The following is a 21627-nucleotide window of genomic DNA, read 5'->3' as shown; positions in this document are numbered from 1 at the left end:
GTGCTGACAGATGCATTCCTCCTTGGCTGGGGGACTCAAGTAGATGGGCTCCATACTCAAAGTGTTTGGTCCGCCCGGGAAACAAATCAGATCAACTTTCTTTAGCTTTAGGCAATCTGGAACGCTCTAAAGACTTTCAAAGATCGGCTGTCTCACCAAATAGTTTTCATTCGGCTGTCTCACCAAATAGTTTTCATTCAAGTAGACAATCAGGTTGCCATGTAATACATCAACAAGCAGGGGGGTACCAGATCACACTCTCTATCAGGAGGCCGTCCGGATGTGGCATTGGGCTCGCATTGGGCTTATCTGGTGGGCAAAAACAGCAGCCTGGCCGACAGACTGAGCAGGGTTATCCAACTGCATGAGTGGTCTCTGAGCATGACTGTTGTCCGGGAAATCTTCCGAGTATGGGGTACCCCCTTGGTGGATCTCTTTGCCACTCATTTGAATCACAAAGTTCTTCAGTTCTGTTCCAGTCTTCAGGCCCATGGTAGACTAGCGACAGATGCCTTCCTTCTCCATTAGGGGACAGGTCTTCTGTATGCATATCCTCCCATACTTCTTGTAGGGAAAACTTTGTTGAAACTCAAGCAAGACCGCAAGACCATGATTCTGATCGTGCCATACTGGCTTCGGCAGATCTGGTTCCCTCTACTTTTGGGTTTGTCCTCCGAGGAACCGTGGAGATTGGAGTGTTTTCCAACCCTCATAACTAGGGATCTCTTCTACATCCCAACCTTCAATCTCTGGCTCACAGCATAGAATTTGCTTCTTTGGGCCTTTTGAAAGGTGTCTCCTGGGTCTTCCAAGAAAGATTCCACTAAGTGGTGTTATTCTTTCAAATGGAGGAGATTTGCCATCTGGTATGAGAGCAAGTCCCTAGATCTCCTTGCTTGCCCTGCACAGACCCTGTTTGAATACCTTCTACACTTTATCTGAGTCTGGTCTTAAGACCAACTCTGTTTGGGTTTACCTCAGTGCATGCTTAACATCATCGTGTAGAAGGTAACCCCATTTCTGGACAGCCTCTAGTTCTATTCATGAGAGATTTGCTTTTGTCAAAGCCCCCTGTCAATCTTCCACCAGTATCATGGGATCTCAGCCTCATTCTCACCCAGCTGATGAAACATCCTTTCGAGCCAACTGAAGTACTTGACCTGTAAGGTCATTTTCTTGGTGGCTGTTAACTTCAGCTCGTAGAGTCAGTGAGCTTCAGGCCTTAGTGGTGAATGCTCCTTTTACTAAGTTCCTTTACAACAGTGTAGTCCTCCGCACGCACCCTAAGTTCCTGCCAAAGGTGATGTCAGTTCCATCTAAACTGGTCAGTTTTCTTGCCAACATTCTTTCCCCGACCTCATGCCCATCCTGGCTAGAGCACCTTGCACACCTTGGACTGCAAGCAAGCATTGGGCTATTAGATAGAGTGGACCCGGCCCCACAGACAGTTCACCCAGCTGTTTATTTCTTTTGATACCAACAGGTGGGGCTTGCCTTCAGGAAATGCGTCATCTCTAATTGGCTGGCAAATTGCATTTCCTTCACTTATGCCCAGGCTAGACTGACCCTAGTGGGTCATGTCACGGCTTAAAATGTCAGAGCCGTGCCTGCGTCGGTAGCCCACTTGCGGTCAGCCTGTATTGAAGAAATTTGCAAGGCTGCCACGAAGTCTTCAATCCACACATTCACATCTCATTACTGCCTGGAGCAGGATAGCTGACATGATTGTCAGTTCGGTAAAACTGTTGCAGAATCTGTTTTAGGTCTAGAATCCAACTCCACCCCCCATGTCCGTTTTATTGTGTTCCAGGCTGCGCACTCACTCAGTTAATCTGAGTACTGTCCTCACTTGCGAGGCCCAGTTGACCAGTGTTTTTTGTTTTTGGTGAGCCTGGATACTAGGGATTCCCCACTTGTGAGTTTAAGTAGGCCTGCTTGGCCTCGGAGAAAGTGAAGATACCTGTAGCAGGTACTCTCCGAGGACATCAGGTCTTATAGTCTCACAATCCCTCCCACCTCCCCTTGGAGTTGTCTTGTTTTTTATTTTTACCTTTTTGCTTTAGTATATAACTGTCATGCCTGTGTTCTTGCAGCAGGTGGGAAGTCACTCGCATGTGTGCAGTGGAGCGTCTCGTGCTCCACAAAGTGCTATTTATACTTATCAGTCCCGGACTGGGCATCACGGTTGGCGTCACCCACTTGTGAGAATATAAGGCCTGTTGTTCAGATAGGTAAGTATCTTCGCTTTCCCAAGGGTGGTGTAGATTGTTGGTGGTCACAGAAAACACAGATGGAGCTGTAAATTAGGTTAATTATACAGTTTTCCCTTTTTATGTAAAAAATCAGAACTCAATATCAAAATCTATGAACTTAGTTTTCTACTCATATGTTCTGTATCTTTAGGGATGTCATTTAGAGCCCATGTAAACAACAATATCTGATAAGTGGAGAAAAAAAGACCAGTGAATATCAGAGTCACTCCTATTTGCAAGGACCAAGCCTTGAGAATCATAGGAGGCTCCGTTCAATCATAAGTCATAAAACAACTACACTCAGATTCTCATAGAAAAATGACAAATACCTTCTACAGATATAGAGTACATTCAGTGAAGCAAAATATGAATGCCCACAATGTGGTACTTAACTTTGATATGTTCGCTGTTGTACCATTTACACTGTCAGTTGCCACCAGCGTCCAGCATTCTTTACGAACTGCAGCTGTAAATCCCAACAGGGGACGCCCTGTTTCACCTTTCTAGGCTGGATCCGGGGAAAATCAAGGTGAATGATTCAATCTCCAAAATATTCCTGTATCTTTTTGCCATAGGCTAGGAGCAGTAAGAAGGAGGAGTAGCCTAGTGATTAGTGCTGTGGACTTTGATCATAGGGGACTGGGTTCAGTTCCCACTGCAGCTCCTTGTGACTCTGTGCAAGTCACCCAACCCTGTTTTGCCCCAGGTACAAAATAAGCACCTGTATATAGTATGTAAACTGTGTTGTATATCAAGTCCCATCCCCTTTCCCTTCCCCTAAAATAGAAGAGTAAAATGTCTGGGTAGTTGTGAATTAAGGCTTTTGATGCTAGAAACCCAGTACTGGTACCAATTGTGCTGGAAGAGAAAGGAGAAGTTATTGAGGCAAGGAAAAAAGTATGAAATCTTAACACTATATATACTTCCTGGTTCTGTCTACCTGTGTTCACATGGTAAAGTTGCTTTTGCTGCTTATTGTTATCGGAATTCAGAGTGTGGCCATAGACCTATCTGCTGCATAGCATCTGTGGAAACTGCGAGAGTCTGATGTCTTACCAAAAACCTACAAATCCCCAAAGTGTGAAAATTGCACCCCTAGTCAACCCCAAGTACTTAGATACGAGTATGAATTAATAAGCGCCCTTTTAATGGAACTGAGGCTAAAAAAGTGTTGTCCTTTTTGTAAATGTAGCTCCTGTGGTTTGAGGAAGCCATGCAATGATTTTGTGTTACTTAGTGAAAAATGTCTTCCAGGATAACTTGATTCAGATATGTGCTTTGTCTGCTATTTAAAAATGTATTCCTGCAGTGTGAAAATAGAAATTAAAGCTGAAGGTTTATTTTATTGCTGTCATAATTTACATGATTTTATATACAAAAAAGGTAGTGGTAATACATGAAAACTAAATTTGTTTATTCTATCACATGGCTTTAAAAAACCCCAGCAAATTTTAACAAAATATATGTTTACAGTTAGTTCATAGTTTATTTAAATTTAATATACCACCATTCGCAGTACCATCATGGTGGTTTACAATTATATATATATATATATATATATATATAATGTAAATTACTAAACAACCGTTAGAATATTTATCAAATAAGTGAAATCTTTATTAAATATCTTAAATATAATCAAATTATACAATACACAATGTCATCAATCAACCACATTCATACACTAGCATTCATCCCACATATAATATGCATAAAACATACTACATAAAATAATCCAGCACTTTCCTCACTGTATGAATCGGCCTCTCCTGTACCGTGTTGTACACACCAACTCTCAACCCAATGTCCAGTACGATGGTATCTATTCATCACTATATTCAATAGTAAACCTTCCCATAGTCTTTAGGTCCATGCAGATTCACGATGAATCACCAATCTTTACTGATGAGCGCTCACACACGGTGCTGTCTTAGTTCAATCAATGAGGTGACTGTAAACGTTTATGATAGTCGAATTCAAACCCAGGATCCACGTACTCAGGACTCCGCCTGACGTGTTTGTTCAACTTTAATCAACTGTTCAGCAAACCTTAGAAGTTAATCGTTGTGACCCAAAGAAGCTTGACATCTGATAAACATATGTACAGTACTGTTATATGTACAGTATACAGTCTCAGTTAACTGACATTAGGCTTTACTTGAAGTAATCAGTTATAGTTCTCTGTAGACTCTTGGGTCTGTGAGTTCCATAGACATATCTGCCAGACGGTAAAAACTGTCATAGTGCTGACATCCAGTGGCCTCCAGATAGGCCCGCACGGTATTGAGACTCTCCAGCACTCTTGCAAAAGTGACAGGAGGAGGTTGTTGAATTATCATCATGTGCCTTGCTGCTCATTTCTTCATCTGTTCCATCATCAGCCATTATTGCCTGCGTGTAGGCGCATATCTCGACATCAGTGCTGTCTTCAGCTGCTTGTAGATCGTAATCAACAGCTACGTAGCGATGGAACTCCTCTTCAGTAACCGTCTGGTATGTCTAACCTCTTCATCTGACACATTTGCAACAGCTGCACCCCCCTCCACATCCTTAACAAAGCCTGCCCGCTTGTAGCAGTTCACAATAGTTGCCTATGTAACATGATTCCAGGCTTCTTTCTGCATATGTAGGGAATCCAACAGTGATAGATTACGAGCCAGTTGAACAGCACGTTTATCCTTGTCAATCTGGTCATCCATAATGCTCATCAGACGACGTAGCACAAGAGCCTGATAATGTTGTTTGAAATTGGCTGTTATGCCCTGATCCATAGGGTGGATCAGAGAGGTAGTGTTTGGTGGCAGGAAGACCACCTTGACGTTAGACAGCCTGACATCATCCCTGTGTGCAGCACAATTATCACAAAGCAGCAAAATCGACGCTTTTGTGCCCGCATTCTAACTTCTTTAGCCACTGCTTCCAAATTTCCCGTCATCCATGAATTTTCGTTAGCCTCATATGACACAGGAAGTTGCTTAACTTTCTTGAAGCAACGGGGCTGTTTGCTCTTTCCAATGACGAGGGGTTCACTCCCATCCATATTGCAGCAAAGGAGGATCGTCAGTCGGTCCTTCAACGTTTTACCTCCTGTAGTTTCGGCATGTTTGAATGCAAGTGTTCCATCATGAATCGCTTGCCAGTAGAGACCATTTTCGTCAGCATTGAAAATGTCACGAGGTGCAAACTTGTTCAAGGTGTTAGGAAGAACTGAAACAACCCAATTTTCAGCACCAAAGTCATCAGCGTCTTGTTTCTCACCATGCTGTTTCTTGAATTTTATGCTGTTCCTCTCCTTCCATCTTTCCAACCATCCAACAGTGGCTTTGAATTCAGTTAGTCCAAGACTTCAGCTAGCTGGTTAGCTTTCTCCATAGCAGTGGACCACTGACAGGAACTGTCTGCTCCTGACTCGAGAAAACCACCGAAGAAGAGCATCTTCTATCTCCTCAGCTTTTCCCACCTGTTTTCGTTGTGGATTTGTATTGTTTTGACAGTCTTCCAGAAGCTGGTCTTTCTGCTGCGACACATGAAATTTGACTGGGATTGACACCATATTCTTTAGCAATAGATGCTTGACTTTGTTTTTCTAATTTTTTAAGAACTTCTATTCGTTATCAGCCAGTGTTAGTCTTACAGTTCCGCCGCGATGACGATGACAACGACCCCGGGCACGCTCTAACAGCATTCTTTTGCTTATTCTGCCTGTGGCAGTTAAAGATGCAGTAAATTTGAAATCTCGTTGGTTGTCCACGCGCCAATCGGCTTCTATATTGCAAGCGCGCGCTTATTTGGAGTCAGAGGAGCGGTCTTGAACCATGCATATAAGCGAATCTTGCACTTACCAATGGTGCGCTAAACCGAAGTTTGCCCCCATCGAAATTGATGGTACCAAAAACGGGACCGAAGTACGGCATGCAGTTTAAACAGGAGCATGTGCCTATCCGACGTGCACTTAAATGGAGTGCACTGTATATATATTATTTTATTTTATTTAGAACATTTATATCCCACATCATCCCAACATAGCAGGCTCTATGTGGCTAACAATTTATAAAGAATGAACATCAACAATGCAAGGGCAGAACAAAGGAGAAGGCACATCTGGGGGGGGGGGGGGGGGGTGGGAACAAAGGGGAAGCCAGGAGGGACGGCAGGAAGTATGGACAGCTGAGTAGGTTTTAAACACATAGATGAGTCTTGAGGAGTTTCTTAAACAGGGCATGGTCAGAGGTTTCCCTTAATGTGGATGGCAGAGAACACTGATTTTATATTATATATATAACAGGTAAAAGAGAATTTTAATTGCAAAGTTATTTCAGACTACACAGTCATCACCCAGCTCACACACCCTAGCAGGTCCAGAAATAAATGCAGCTATGTGAATGTGATATATCACTGTCTCCTGTCTATTGTTAAAGTAAATTATTATATAAATAATGTGTGAAGGGAATAGATTCTTTAAAACATCTCATCCTATCTACAATGTCATATAGGCTCACAGTTTCATTGTTGCCCATTCCCTTCCTCTGTGTCCATTAAACCAAAAACTTTTCACAATTTTTTTTATTTTAAAATGCACTTATATCATTATGGTGCTCCAACTATGTGATTAAAAAAAAACAAAATACCTTCATAACCATTCCACCAGTGCTCTTCCACCAGTGGTGACTAGCATTTCAAGCCTTGTGTGCACTCAAAATGGCTTCTTCAGGGAGCATCCTATATAATAGTTTGCACCTCCAACGTTTCATGTCTGGCTGCCTGAGTTTGTAACATCTCCTGATGTCAGCCAGCCTCCAAACGTTCCTTTCCCCCTCACTGTCCGGCCCTTGTGTCAGACGTAATGACGTCAGAGGGCGGAACAGTGGAGAGGGAAGGAACGCTGGAGGCGAGCTGACGTCATGGAGGGATGTTACAGAATTGGAACTGAAGCCAGCACCAGCCAGCCCAGAGAACGTTCAGGTACAGATCGAGGGGAGGAGAAAATTGCGGGACATGGAGAGGAGGGCAGAGGAGAATTGATGGATGACAGGACGGACAGTAGAGGAGAGAATCGCGGGACATGGATGGGAGGGCAGGGAGAGGAGAATCGCTGGCATGGAGGGGAGGGAAGAATTGCTGGACATGCAGGGGAGAGAGAAAAAAAACTTACATGACAGCCTTCCTAGGACCCGTTTCATTGTTGAGGAAACGGCATGGTTCCACTAGTTAGCTATAAAGCAACCTGAGATCAGTCATATAGTCACATCTCTTCAGAAATTTAATCAGATTCTTTAAACTCTCTTTCAGCCAGTGCTGACTCTCTGGCTTACTTCTTTATACCAATATGGTGATTACCCTTCTAAAAAAAAACAAAATGCTGACACGTGAGCATATGTTTTTGTTAAAATGTGTTATTTTAACTATATATGGGATATATAATGTGACAGAGTAAATTGAATTGTTCATGTATTACAAATTTTTTTTGTATATAATTTGTATGATGACATGCAAGTGTTATTTTACCTAACAACATAAAGAATTAGCCTGAACTTCCAGTTATTTTAATTGTGTGGTGTGTGCATACTAAATTAGTAATTGAATAGGCATGGTCAAGGGCAACACAAATGATTCTAAAGTAGATCCCATAAATAGTTAATCTGAAAATGTAAGCTGCTTTTGAATGCTACAAGAATTTAAGATTGCTAGAAAGGGAGTGGGTTGGTAATAATAATTATTGCAAAACTGAAGCTAGCTGGATTAATTAATTGCTGTAAGTCTGCATAATAAGTCACTTGGTCTTTTGTTAATTGTTGTCTGATTTGTGTAGATGAATGACTAGCAACACATTCACCCTGTATAAGGTTTGCTTGCTAATCAAGGTGTAGGTTCTGCTTTTTAGTTCATTATAACAGATATCTTACAAGTACTCTTAACCATAGGCACCCAGCAGTTTACTGAAGCTTTGGAACAACATTTGGCATCTCTGGAAGGGAAAAAAAACTAAAGAAATCTCTGCTGCTAGCAGGTAAGCAATAACTGGTTTGTGTTTCTGAGCTGTACATTTTTGGGTGGGTCTTTTTATTTTATTTTATTTTTTATTTCACGATTACCAACTGTTGTCTCCTTTTTGGGTGCTTGCCCACCCATCTAGGCCGTAGTTTTCATAATCAAGCGTGGACAATGTGGCAAGATCACATCCAGGATTCAGAGCTGCAAAAAAGTTGTGAAAAGAAATTTGACAGTTCTTTGTCTGGTCCTTTGGCTTTGAAGGAATTAGTCTCAGAGAGTCCAGGCAATGCATTTGATGTTTGGAAACGTATTAGCTATAAAGGGCATTGATCTTCTTCAATGTTGAGCATCGATAAGCGAGTCTACCAGGAACGGAAATCAACAGATCCCTGCCCGAAGAAAACAGATGATTCATCCTCTTCTTCTTCAACGCTGTGGGCAATCTTTGAGTGGAGGCCAAGAAGCATCAACATAAAGCCCCATCAGAATGTATTGTCAAGAGCACAGAGGTACTGGTAGCTGAATGGAGATCTGCGCAGTTTCCTTCTTGGATGGCTTTTGGAACTTCTTCTAAAGCTTCTTATATAGATATTAGTGCTGCAGACTCTCTTGCTGCAGGCCTTGGACGTTCTTCTGGTATGTCTACTGTGGCAAGAATCTCTTCGGAGATAAGGTCAAAGAGGCGCAGCCTCTTATTTAAAAAAAAATAAAATAAAACTTTTAGTACCCTCAAGGCACCATACTGGCAAAGAAAAATGCTCTGATTCACAAAATAACAAGAATGTACTTGGCAAACCTGTAAAAGTGGGGGACTAGCTCAATCTTTGCAAAATGATAATTTTCAAAAATCATGCATTGCCCAAATAGATTTTAAAATTGACCACTTTTTACAAATTTAAAAGAAATGTTTGACATTGTATGAGTTCAACAAACGTTCAACGAAAAATGTCTGTCAACCAGTTTCTAATCCAGTTCATCACTTTGGGTCCTAACATTAGCCCGTTCAGTTTGTTCACAATCCTCCTATGATGAACCATGTCAAACGCTTTGCCAAAGTCCAAATTGACCATTTCTAGCACATGCTCGATCCATTTCTCTGGTCAGTAAAAGAAATCGATTAGATTTGTTTGACACAATTTGCCTCGGATAAAACTATGTTGCGTTGGGTCTTGTAAGCCTTTGAATTGTAGGAATTGTATTATCCTTTCCTTCAGCAGCACCTCCATAACTTTTCCTGTAGTTCCCACTTCTTCTCTGTCACCATTTTTGTGGAGGGGGACCATATCTGCCCTTCTCCAATCCTGTAGAATCTTCCCTTTGTCTCCCAGGATCTATATACAAATCTTTGAGGGTCCACCAGAACCTCCTTGAGCCCTTTTAATATCCTCCGATTTATCTCATCCAGCCCCATGGCTTTGTCCACTTTCATTTTTTCCAGTTGTTCATAAGCACTTCTGTGAATGGTGCAATGTGTAGTCCTCTCCCATATGTGTGCCAACAGAGGTTCTTCTCCAGGATTTTATTCCGTGAACACAGAACAGAAGTATTTGTTTAGTATGTCCACCTTTTCTTTATCACTCTCCACATACCGGTTTCAGCAGCTTTCATCTCACAATTCCATTTCTAGCCTTCCTCCTTTCCCCAGTATACCTGAAAATAGTCGCCTCAGTCTCCAGCCATTTTTTTTCTTCTACCTGCGCCTTTGTCAGACGTATTTCGCTTCACTTTTGAGTTTTATGCGGTGGTATTATTCTTTTCTATATTCTTTTTGTTCTTCTGTACTTCAAAATGCCACCTGTTTTGCCTTTATTTTATTTTTGATTTTGCTCCCACCTTTTTCAGTAGTAGCTCAAGGTGAGTTACATTCAGGTGTTTCCCTGTCCCTGGAGGGCTCACAATTTAAGTTTGGCAATGGAGGGTTAAGTGACTTGCCCGAGATCACAAGACCATAAGTACATAAGTACATAAGTAGTGCCATACTGGGAAAGACCAAAGGTCCATCTAGCCCAGCATCCTGTCACCGACAGTGGCCAATCCAGGTCAAGGGCACCTGGCACGCTCCCCAAACATAAAAACATTCCAGACAAGTTATACCTAAAAATGCGGAATTTTTCCAAGTCCATTTAATAGCGGTCTATGGACTTGTCCTTTAGGAATCTATCTAACCCCTTTTTAAACTCCGTCAAGCTAACCGCCCGTACCACGTTCTCCGGCAACGAATTCCAGAGTCTAATTACACGTTGGGTGAAGAAAAATTTTCTCCGATTCGTTTTAAATTTACCACACTGTAGCTTCAACTCATGCCCTCTAGTCCTAGTATTTTTGGATAGCGTGAACAGTCGCTTCACATCCACCTGATCCATTCCACTCATTATTTTATACACTTCTATCATATCTCCCCTCAGCCGTCTCTTCTCCAAGCTGAAAAGCCCTAGCCTTCTCAGCCTCTCTTCATAGGAAAGTCGTCCCATCCCCACTATCATTTTCGTCGCTCTAACCACTAGGCCACTGACTTTCCATTTCTCTTATAGTCTCCCATCTTGCTAGCTCTTTTCTCAGGTATGCCTTCATTTTACTAAAGTCAGCATGTTTTGAAATACAGTACTTTTGAGTTTTGTCTGTCCACACTCTCCTTTAGCTCCTATATCGAACAATAAAGTGTAAGGATCACTACTGCCCAGGGGGCGCCCACCCAGACATTAGACACATTTTCCCCTTTTATAAGAAGGAGATCCAGCATCACTTCTTCTCTGGTGGGTTCTGTCACCATTTGCCTGAGGAGAGCACTTTGAAAGGCATTCACTATCTCTCTACTTCTGGCTGACTTTGCAGATGGAACACCCCAATCTGCATCCAACAAGTTGAAATTTCCCAGCAACAGCACCTCACTTTTCATTCCCAGCTTTTGGATATCTATACCTAGATCTTTGTCCAGATTTTCTGTTTTGTGTTGGAGGTCTGTAGATGACACTTGTGTGAACAAAGGTTCCATCTTCTCTAACACAATTCATATTTTCCTCAGTTGCCCTGAATTTCAGCTGCTTTTATGTTTTTCACATACAATGCTTCTATTCCATCTTTACAGCCAGCTGTGTATCCTTCCGAAAGAGATTATAGCCCTGTATGGTTGCATCCAATTCATGGGAATCTTAAACTGTCTCAGTGATAGCAACAAGATCCAAGTCTGCCTCTAATATCAAGGCTTGCAGATCCTGTACCTTGTTGCTCAGACTGTGTGCATTCATGCTCATTGTTTTCCAGATATATTTTATCGATGCACACCTTTTGCATAGCTTGATTGCTGCTAAGTGATTTGCTAAGATGGTTTATTTTATTGTTTCTCCAGTTGTTGACCAACTTTTGTTTTTGCTGGGGGTGACTTCTTGAACTCATCTGGTCTTGTTTGCCACCCTTACCCTCTAGTTAAACACTTGAAAATATATTGATTGAATTTCTCACAATGGATACTCTTTCCTGTCAATGAGAGATGTATACGCTTTCCTGCCAATGAGAGATGTAAGGCCAGACAAGAAGTGGGAACGGGATCAGGCTCTTCAAAACAGAATAAGGGCTCTTGATATTTAGTTAAAAACTCTTATTTGAGGATGACTTGACATAGTACCATGTTTTGGCACATACGTGGCTGCTTCAGGAGTCTTGGTAAATATGGGAGTCTTTTACTAAAGCTTAGCTCGAGTTATCTGCAGCATGTGTCAACGGTCTTTTTAAAGACCAGTTATGTTCACACTCCAAAGATACATTGCCGAAAATACTTGCAATTGTCAAACATATTTACCAAGACTCCTGAAGCAGGTAGTAAAAGAAAATGTCTTTAGCTGATTTGTTAAATTCACTCTGGAGCATAGAAAAGGGTTTAAGTCGACTCTCCTCAGTCACTACTTGTAATGTGTAGGCAGTGGCGTACCAAGGGGAGGGGGGGGGTCCACCCTGGGTGCACGCCGCTGGGGGGGTGTCGCGCGCCTGTTTGCTTTCTTCGTTCTGTGCTCCCTCTGCCCCGGAACAGGTTACTTCCCGCCCCGGGTGTCAACCCCTCTAGGAACGCCACTGTGTGTAGGCCATTCCTTTCTCTTGCCACCTGAAAAGGTTGAATGTATTTGTCCCAGAGGAAAAGCAGGGCTATTGCAAAGCGAGAGAAACTGCGTCACCTTAGAAGATAACTGGTGATGATGACATATCCAGCGCCAAGTCGCCTTTGTTGTTGGGAGAATTCCAGAAACTCTTAAGCTTGAGGGGAGCTCTTCCCCCTTCTGTATGCAGTAAGCAACTAAAATGAGTTCAATTCCAGACCTGTTTCAGAAAAGTCATGAGCGTTACGAAACCAGTCATTAATGTGCCTTATGGCACTGGCAGTTGTAAGATGTCCCAAGGCTTAACAGTCCCAACCCTCCATGTTCTACTGGGATTTGGAATGTGCATAGTGAGAGACGTGCTTGCCCACCATTCCATAAGAATCCCCTAAGATATCAGTTAAATTGTCTTTCATCTGAACCTTTCAAGTAATTGTTGGAATATATACAACCATTTAGGAATAATTATCATATTGTATAGCAATATTCTACCCAATAATGTGAGAGAATAAGCACTCCAAGCTTGTAATTTAGTGCAGGTAGCATTTAGTAGTTTAGAAATGTTACAATCATAAAGTTGTCTCAAATCAGAAGGGATCACAACACCAACATACTTTAGTGAGACTTCCACCCACTTCAGTGTAAAGTCGGTCCCCCAACAGGAACAAGTGCCTGCCTGCACCTCAAGGACCTGAGATTTACATAAGTTTTAAGGTAAAACCAGACAATCAACCATATGGGGTCACCGTTTGGATTAATGTCGCCACAAATTGTTTAGGCATAGTTAACAAGACTAACAGGTCATCAGAAAATGCAAATGTCTTGATGAGGTGGTCATGAATCTGAACCCCCACTATATCCTTGTTAGATTTTAAATTTCACAATAATGCCTCTATGGACAGTAAGTACAGTGGTAGGGACAATGGGCATCCCTGTATCGTACCCCGGGAAATACTAAAAGGAAATGTTTTCAACCCGTTCACCCATGTGGCCATTGTTGGTGCTGTGTATAACGTCTTTAGAGCTTGGGTAAACCTACTTCCAAAACCCATAAATTTTAAAACTTGAAAAAGGTAGGCCCGTTCTACCCTGTCAAAGGCCTTCTCTGCATCTAAACTAACTACCACAAAAGGCATTTGTTTATATTGACAATAAACCATAGAGAGTAGTAGCTGACGCACATTACGAGATTTCACAACTATGCACCCTACATTTGTACGCAACGTTGGAATGCACTGCCGAATGCCATAAAAACAACACACAATTTGGCAGCCTTCCGGAAACTATTAAAGACTAACCTGTTCAGAGAGACTTATCAAAAGGACCCTTCTTAAAAAAACAGGACATCAGAACTGTACAAGAATTAGCTAACATTGAATTATTCTTATTTTGGTTACTTTATCACATTGTCATTATTGAACGCTTTTCACTACCCTTGATTTCAGCACTTGAAATGTATTGATTACCGATTTTATTCTAATTTACTGTGTACTCTATATACTCTGATTGGAACATTCTGTATTTCTTATTCTGGAAATGGCAATCGCCACTACGGTATTTGTAAGCCACATTGAGCCTGCAAAGAGTTGGGAAAATGTGGGATATAAATGCAGAAAATAAATTGAGAAGGACATATTTGCCTTCAGGATCCCGAGCAATAAGCTCTGCTTTGTAAGGTAGGCCTTTGTGGATAAGAATCGCTACACCTCCCCTTCTACCTCCCGAGGATGCTGAAAATTCCTCGCCTACCCAGGCTCATCATAATTTAAGGTGTTCCTTTTCCATTACGTTTCTCTTGCAGACAAACTACATCTGCACCATGGCATTTAAGAGCTGATAGAATCTTACTTTGTTTTATGGGAAAAGTAATCCCACCCATGTTCCATGTTATAAATCATGTCACTGCCCTAGTCATGATTTGGAGAGAGGAAAAATTTCCAATAGTCTGTGAGTTGACTTATGTGAGTGCATCTGGACGCCTAGCCTCATCCAGACACCGTATTAGTACGATCACCAGGGGTGATAGGAAAGATGACTGAACCTCAAAGAGTAACACAGGTCATAGAAGCAATAGCAATTAACAAGCCCCCACAACTTTTATTAGACACAGAAGAACCAGAAACATACCCATTAATGTCAAAACAAACATCATTTCACTAGATACCTTAAGATCCAACCCACCCTCCTTCCCTTCTTCCCCAGAGCAGGGGTGTAGCCAGACAACAGATTTTGGGTGGGCCTAGGGAAGAACTGGGTGGGCACCAATTGTTCTCCCCCTCCCTAACCACCACCCAAAAAATATCTCAGCTGGTGGGCTTTCCACCTTGCAGTCTGTAGCAGGCATGTGCTGAAAACTGAACATACGCAGGTGCTGGTATCATGGAGAGTAGCATTTTGTTACCATCAGGAAGAAGTCTTCAGCTGGCCGAGCTCGGGATCCCACCAGCTACCACTAAACGTGTGCTACTCTTGGGTGGGCCTGAGCCCTAAGTGGGTGGGCCCAGGCCCACCTGTGGCTACATCACTGCCCCAGAGTGTCCCCTCCCCAAACCCAGCCCTATCCCCTTCCCTTTCCTAGGTATCCCTAATCTTGCCCACCACATCTGCATTTGGTAGATGAAGAATCATAAACAATGTAGGGTACACCCCCCCCCCCCCCGAAATACATTTTACATTATAAATGCAAATCTCTGCTGAGAATGAACCTGTGCAAGTAAAATATAAAATAAGTCCAGTTATCCTTATTTACATAGCAGAACACACAAACTTAAGTGGATTACAATCCATATTACATGAAACACTCAGAAGCCACTGTAAAGCTTACTACAATCTCTGGCCCCTAACGACTAAATTCTCACACAGGAAGGATTTCAGTTTGTTTTGCATTAATGTGCCTTTCTACTTTTTTTCTTTTCCTTTTTAAAGGTGCTTTTTCTTGCACTGCAAACTACATTTGCCCTGTTGCAATGCAAGCGTATGGTATTTCATCTATTGACTCTCAATCATTTTGACAGTGAGGAGCAACTAATACACACTATTCATGTAGACCCCACTGATGCAGCTTCCTGTTTCCGCATAGGCGGGAATACGTCAGAGGGAAGGCTGTGGGGCTGGTGTAAGCAGTACGTATCAGTCGCTGCTTCCTGTAAGCGAAGATCTGCAATTTTTAAGGTATGCAGAAGGGACAGTTGGGAGTTTTCAGCTTGGAAATCTCTGCCAGCCACATCATAGGTGTGCTGCTACTGGTGGGCCTGAGCTCAAAGTACGCCACTGGTCCAGGCACTGAACAGCGGGGGTCAGGCGGTGACCCGGAAGTTAAGCAGATGCTAGCTGATGTTCAGAACCCTGCACCTGCATAGCTATTTGGGAAAAGACGATACAAAAGGAAGTCCTATCTGTCCCATTAGCTATGCGGGGCACCAGAACTGAGTATCCCACAAACGCCAGCTCCTCCCCAAATCCAGCCGGGCAGTGGTCAGAGCCAATATTCAATGGCCCTGTTCTGTTAAGTGCAGCTCAATCTGAATATCGACCCCCGATATTTATAAGAGCTCAGACATGTTTGCATATATTTACTTCATTATTTGTGCAATTTTAATTAGTGCATTAGGCAGCTGAATATGAGCAAGACACCTAAAGGTCAAAGGAAGCCTGAAAAAAAGCAGAATCCACCAAATCCACTTACTATTACTTGACAACACATTCACAGTCCAGCAGCCGTATTAACATTCAGGTTTAGGACAAGAGCTGCACCTTCTGTGTTAAAGACATGGAGAGAGAGGGGCTTTTACTACATCACTTCAAGGCACTTACGATGGTGCATTATGTACAAGGTTTGGCTACTGGGATCTCTCCTTGCACCAGGCCCAGGGAGAGGGTATGGAGGCAGTAGTACAGAGCTCAACCCCAGCCACTGAGAGGGGAAAAAATTAGTAATAGATATATGAAACCTTCTAGCTCAAATTTTCCCTTTAAGCTTGCAAACCCTGATAAAAGAAATATATATATTATACCACATTAAATTCACCTATATTCAAGCATTCTCTCATTCCGTATGCTTTTTAAAACGATATTTATACTTAAACTCCCTCAAAAAGGTTTTCCTTTTCGTAGTTCTTTCTGCTGTGAAAGGTTTAAACAAAAAGTTAAAAATGTTTGAACTCATTTTCTGTCACTAGGTGGCAGTGTATTGCCAATTGAATAAATTAATGCAGTGCTCAGGCAGGGGAAAATACAGTGAAATCTTTGAAAGGGGCGTGAACAAGAAAATAATTATACTTTGATTAATGTTTTCCTCCAATGAAAAATAAATTATTAAACACAGAGCTGCCGAGCTGCTACTAACATTTCCTGTAAATGGAGGGCAGGGAAATCAGATACTAACTAGCACAAAAAGAATTTTAAAGTACGCCATAAACGACCAGTGTAAGAATCAGGAAATATATACAGGAAATGTTTATCATACAGCGACATGCAGTTCCGCACTAAGCCTAAACAGACAGCCTTATCTAGACACAAGGGAATTCCTCTCTCATTTAAAACAGTCTTATACAAGCAATAATCAGTTTATTTAAAATTTAATTATATATGATGCCTTTCGAAAAAGTGACAAGCCTGAAGTAGGGCAGGAGGAGGGACATAAAAAACAGATTGGCAGTAAGAGTAAACCATTGACTAGGGGCGTTGGCTAATACCAAGAATGCGGAAATAAGTTGCATGGCACAGATAGTAAAAATGATTTACAGATGCAGTTATTCCAGGACTAGGAGGTGGCAGGCATAGGGAGGAAAGTAACTCTAATTGGGGTTAATAATTCAAGTGACGGGAAGTGAGAGAGAGAAAGAGGTGAGAAAAAAACCTAAAGCGCTTTTAAGAACTGTCAGCTACTTCCTGTGCTCCCTCTGTACATTTAGCAGAGAGTAGGAAGCTATGGCACAGTATAAATAATAAAACTGAGGGACTGTTTTAAAGCCGACATGGGGTCAGCTAGACAAGTACAAATTAATTACGTTAAGAGGCAGGAAAGAGCGTGTAGGTAGGTAGTTATCCAGGTTTTAGAAGAACAACAAAGAAATGGGCGTTTCTCCGAGGACAAGCAGGCTGCTTGTTCTCACTGATGGGTGACGTCCACGGCAGCCCCTCCAATCGGAAACTTCTCTAGCAAAGTCCTTTGCTAGTCCTCGCGCGCACCGCGCATGCGCGGCCGTCTTCCCGCCCGAAACCGGCTCGAGCCGGCCAGTCTTCTTTTGTCCGCACTCGGTACGGTCGTGTTTTGCCGTGTCGAGCCCCGGAAAGTCGACCTCGCGCGTCCAAATTTATTTTGACGTGTTTTTTTCTTCGGAAAGTCTTTAAAAGTGTCGGGAAGTGCTCCGGAAACCCCCCCCCCCCCGGGTTTCGTGTCAACCCCTTCCCGTACTTCCAGCTTTTTGCCCCGATAAGTTTTCTTTCGTCGTCGGGGTAGGCCTCTTTTCGGCCTCGGTCGAGATTTTCTCCCTTAAAATTTTTGGTGCTCTTTTTCCGTCATTTCGGATTTTGACTTCGCCGGCGTGATTTTTCCGCCCATGACATCGAAGCCTTCCAGCGGCTTCAAGAAGTGCACCCAGTGCGCCCGGATAATCTCGCTCACTGATCGACACTCGTCGTGTCTTCAGTGTCTGGGGGCCGAGCACCGCCCTCAGAACTGTAGTCTGTGTTCCCTGCTTCAAAGGCGGACTCAGGTAGCGAGATTAGCCCAGTGGAACGTGTTGTTCTCGGGCTCTTCGTCGGCATCGGCACCGGGATCTTCGAGTGCATCGACGTCGTCAGCGTCCAGACCATCTTCCTCGGCCGCCACTGCATCGAGTGCATCGAGGCATCGGGCCTCTGCATCGGCGCCAAGGTATCGGGCGATTGCATCGACGTCGGTGGTACCGGGACCTCGTCTGCTGATGTCGTCGGACGGTGGTGCATCGTCAGGAGTGCAGGTGAGGGCTGTCCATTCCCCTGCTGGTGGCGGTGAGCCTTCGGGTGGGTCTCCTCCTACCCTGAGGGCTCCTGCGGTACAGCCCCCCCGAGACCGACCTCCTTCGGCCTCGGCCCCGAGGAAGCGACGGCTGGATTCTACGTCCTCCTCGTCGGTGCCGGGGAGCTCCGGTGACATGCTTCGGAAGAAGTCGAAGAAGCATCGACACCGGTCGCCTCCCCGCGTCGGCACCGAGAGCTCTGGGTCGCCGAGGGAGTCGGCACCCAGCAGGCATCGGCACCGAGAGGACCGCTCACCCTCTGTTCAGGAGGTGTCGATGCGCTCCACTCTGGACAGCCCGGAACAGCCTCCTCGCCCGGAACAGGTTCTGACGTCGACGCCTGCATCGACCTCTTTGCCTTTCTCTGCAGCCGCTCTGAACGAGAGCCTCCGGGCCGTTCTCCCAGAGATTCTGGGAGAGCTGTTGCGCCCTACCCCTCCGGTACCGGCGGTGCTTGCGCCTCCGGTACCGTCGAGCATGGCGCCGGCTGGCCCATCGCCCGGGGTGAGGTCCCCGACGTCGGTACCGCGTGCGGTGCCGACTGCGGCCACCTCCCAGGAAGGCTCCCCGACTACGTCGGCGGAGGGAGCTTCGCCGATGCGGGCGAGGGAGTCTACCTCTCGACGCCCCCATCGTGGACGTGGCTGCACCGAGTCGAGCCGGGCGAGGTTGCAGACACAGGTTCGTGAACTTGTGTCCGACACCGAGGATGAGGCCTCGTGGGAGGAAGAGGAAGACCCCAGATATTTCTCTGACGAGGAGTCTGAGGGTCTTCCTTCTGATCCCACTCCCTCTCCTGAAAGACAGCTTTCTCCTCCTGAGAGTCTGTCTTTCGCTTCCTTTGTCCTGGAGATGTCTACGGCCATCCCCTTCCCGGTGGTTGTGGAGGACGAGCCCAGGGCTGAAATGTTTGAGCTCCTGGACTATCCTTCTCCACCTAAGGAAGCGTCCACTGTTCCCTTGCACCATGTCCTAAAAAAGACATTGCTTGCGAACTGGACCAAGCCACTAAGTAATCCCCACATTCCCAAGAAGATCGAGTCCCAGTACCGGATCCATGGGGACCCAGAGCTGATGCGCACCCAGTTGCCTCATGACTCTGGAGTTGTGGATTTGGCCCTAAAGAAGGCTAAGAGTTCTAGGGAGCATGCTTCGGCGCCCCCGGGCAAAGACTCTAGAACCTTAGACTCCTTTGGGAGGAAGGCCTACCATTCTTCTATGCTCGTGGCCAAAATCCAGTCTTACCAGCTCTACACGAGCATACACATGCGGAACAATGTGCGGCAGTTGGCGGGCTTGGTTGATGCTCTTCCCCCTGAGCAAGCCAAGCCTTTTCAGGAGGTGGTCAGGCAGCTGAAGGCGTGCAGAAAATTCCTGGCCAGAGGGGTGTATGACACCTTTGATGTTGCGTCCAGGGCCGCTGCTCAAGGTGTGGTGATGCGCAGGCTCTCATGGCTGCGTGCCTCCGACCTGGAGAATAGACTCCAGCAGCGGATTGTGGACTCGCCTTGCCGTGCGGACAATATTTTTGGAGAGAAGGTCGAGCAGGTGGTAGAGCATCTCCACCAGCGGGACACCGCATTCGACAAGTTCTCCCGCCGGCAGCCTTCAGCCTCTACCTCTACAGGTAGAAGATTTTTTTTGGGGAAGGAAGACTGTTCCCTATGCTTCTGGTAAGCGTAGGTACAATCCTCCTTCTCGACAGCCTGCGGCCCAGGCTAAGCCCCAGCGCGCTCGCTCTCGTCAGCAGCGTGCGCCTCAGCAAGGCCCCGCGGCTCCCCAGCAAAAGCAAGGGGCGAGCTTTTGACTGGCTCCAGCAGAGCATAGCCGACATCCAAGTGTCAGTGCCGGGCGACCTGCCAGTCGGGGGGAGGTTGAAAGCTTTTCACCAAAGGTGGCCTCTCATAACCTCCGACCAGTGGGTTCTTCAAATAGTCCGGCAGGGATACACCCTCAATTTGGCCTCAAAACCTCCAAATTGTCCACCGGGAGCTCAGTCTTACAGCTTCCAGCACAGGCAAGTACTTGCAGAGGAACTCTCCGCCCTTCTCAGCGCCAATGCGGTCGAGCCCGTGCCATCCGGGCAAGAAGGGCTGGGATTCTATTCCAGGTACTTCCTTGTGAAAAAGAAAACAGGGGGGATGCGTCCCATCCTAGACCTATGGGCCCTGAACAAATGTCTCGTAAAAGAAAAGTTCAGGATGCTTTCCCTGGGCACCCTTCTCCCCATGATTCAGCAAAACAATTGGCTATGCTCTCTGGACTTGAAGGATGCCTACACTCACATCCCGATACTGCCAGCTCACAGACAGTATCTGCGATTTCAGTTGGGCTCACGCCACTTCCAGTACTGTGTGCTACCCTTTGGGCTCGCCTCTGCGCCCAGGGTGTTCACAAAGTGCCTAGCTGTGGTAGCAGCGGCACTTCGCAGGCTGGGGGTGCACGTGTTCCCATATCTCGACGATTGGCTGGTGAAGAACACATCCGAGGCAGGAGCCCTGCAGTCCATGCAGATGACTATTCGCCTCCTGGAGCTACTGGGGTTTGTGATAAATTATCCAAAGTCCCATCTTCTCCCAGTGCAGAAACTCGAATTCATAGGAGCTCTGCTGGATTCTCGGACGGCTCGCGCCTATCTCCCAGAGACGAGGGCCAACAACTTGTTGTCCCTCGTCTCGCGGGTACGAGCGTCCCAGCAGATCACAGCTCGGCAGATGTTGAGATTGCTGGGCCACATGGCCTCCACAGTTCATGTGACTCCCATGGCCCGTCTTCACATGAGATCTGCTCAATGGACCCTAGCCTCCCAGTGGTATCAGGCTGCTGGGGGTCTAGAAGACGTGATCCACCTGTCCACGAGTTTTCTCGAATCCCTGTATTGGTGGACAATCTGGTCCAATTTGACTCTGGGACGTCCTTTCCAAATTCCTCAGCCACAAAAAGTGCTGACAACGGATGCGTCTCTCCTGGGATGGGGAGCTCATGTCGATGGGCTTCACACCCAAGGAAGTTGGTCCCTCCAGGAACGCGGTCTACAGATCAATCTCCTGGAGTTGCGAGCGATCTGGAACGCTCTGAAGGCTTTCAGAGATCGGCTGTCCCATCAAATTATCCAAATTCAGACAGACAACCAGGTTGCCATGTACTATGTCAACAAGCAGGGGGGCACCGGATCTCGCCCCCTGTGTCAGGAAGCCGTCAGCATGTGGCTCTGGGCTCGCCGTCTTGGCATGGTGCTCCAAGCCACATATCTGGCAGGCGTAAACAACAGTCTGGCCGACAGACTGAGCCGGA

The 21627-nt window shown here is 45.2% G+C and overlaps 1 protein-coding gene across 1 annotated transcript in view; it reads left to right on the top strand.

Annotated features, from left to right (window-relative positions):
• The window catches only part of LOC115474500 (phosphatidylinositol-binding clathrin assembly protein-like), a 186718-nt gene that overhangs the window by 80321 nt on the left and 84770 nt on the right, over positions 1–21627 (top strand). The window contains exon 10 of the mRNA XM_030209990.1: positions 8174–8259. Within this exon, the coding sequence (XP_030065850.1) occupies positions 8174–8259 (86 nt within the window). The remainder of the gene's footprint in view (positions 1–8173; positions 8260–21627) is intronic.

The sequence above is a fragment of the Microcaecilia unicolor genome, chromosome 7 (genome assembly GCF_901765095.1).
Source record: "Microcaecilia unicolor chromosome 7, aMicUni1.1, whole genome shotgun sequence".
NCBI classification, from domain to species: Eukaryota; Metazoa; Chordata; class Amphibia; order Gymnophiona; family Siphonopidae; genus Microcaecilia; species Microcaecilia unicolor.
This window is presented reverse-complemented; position numbering and strand designations above follow the sequence as displayed.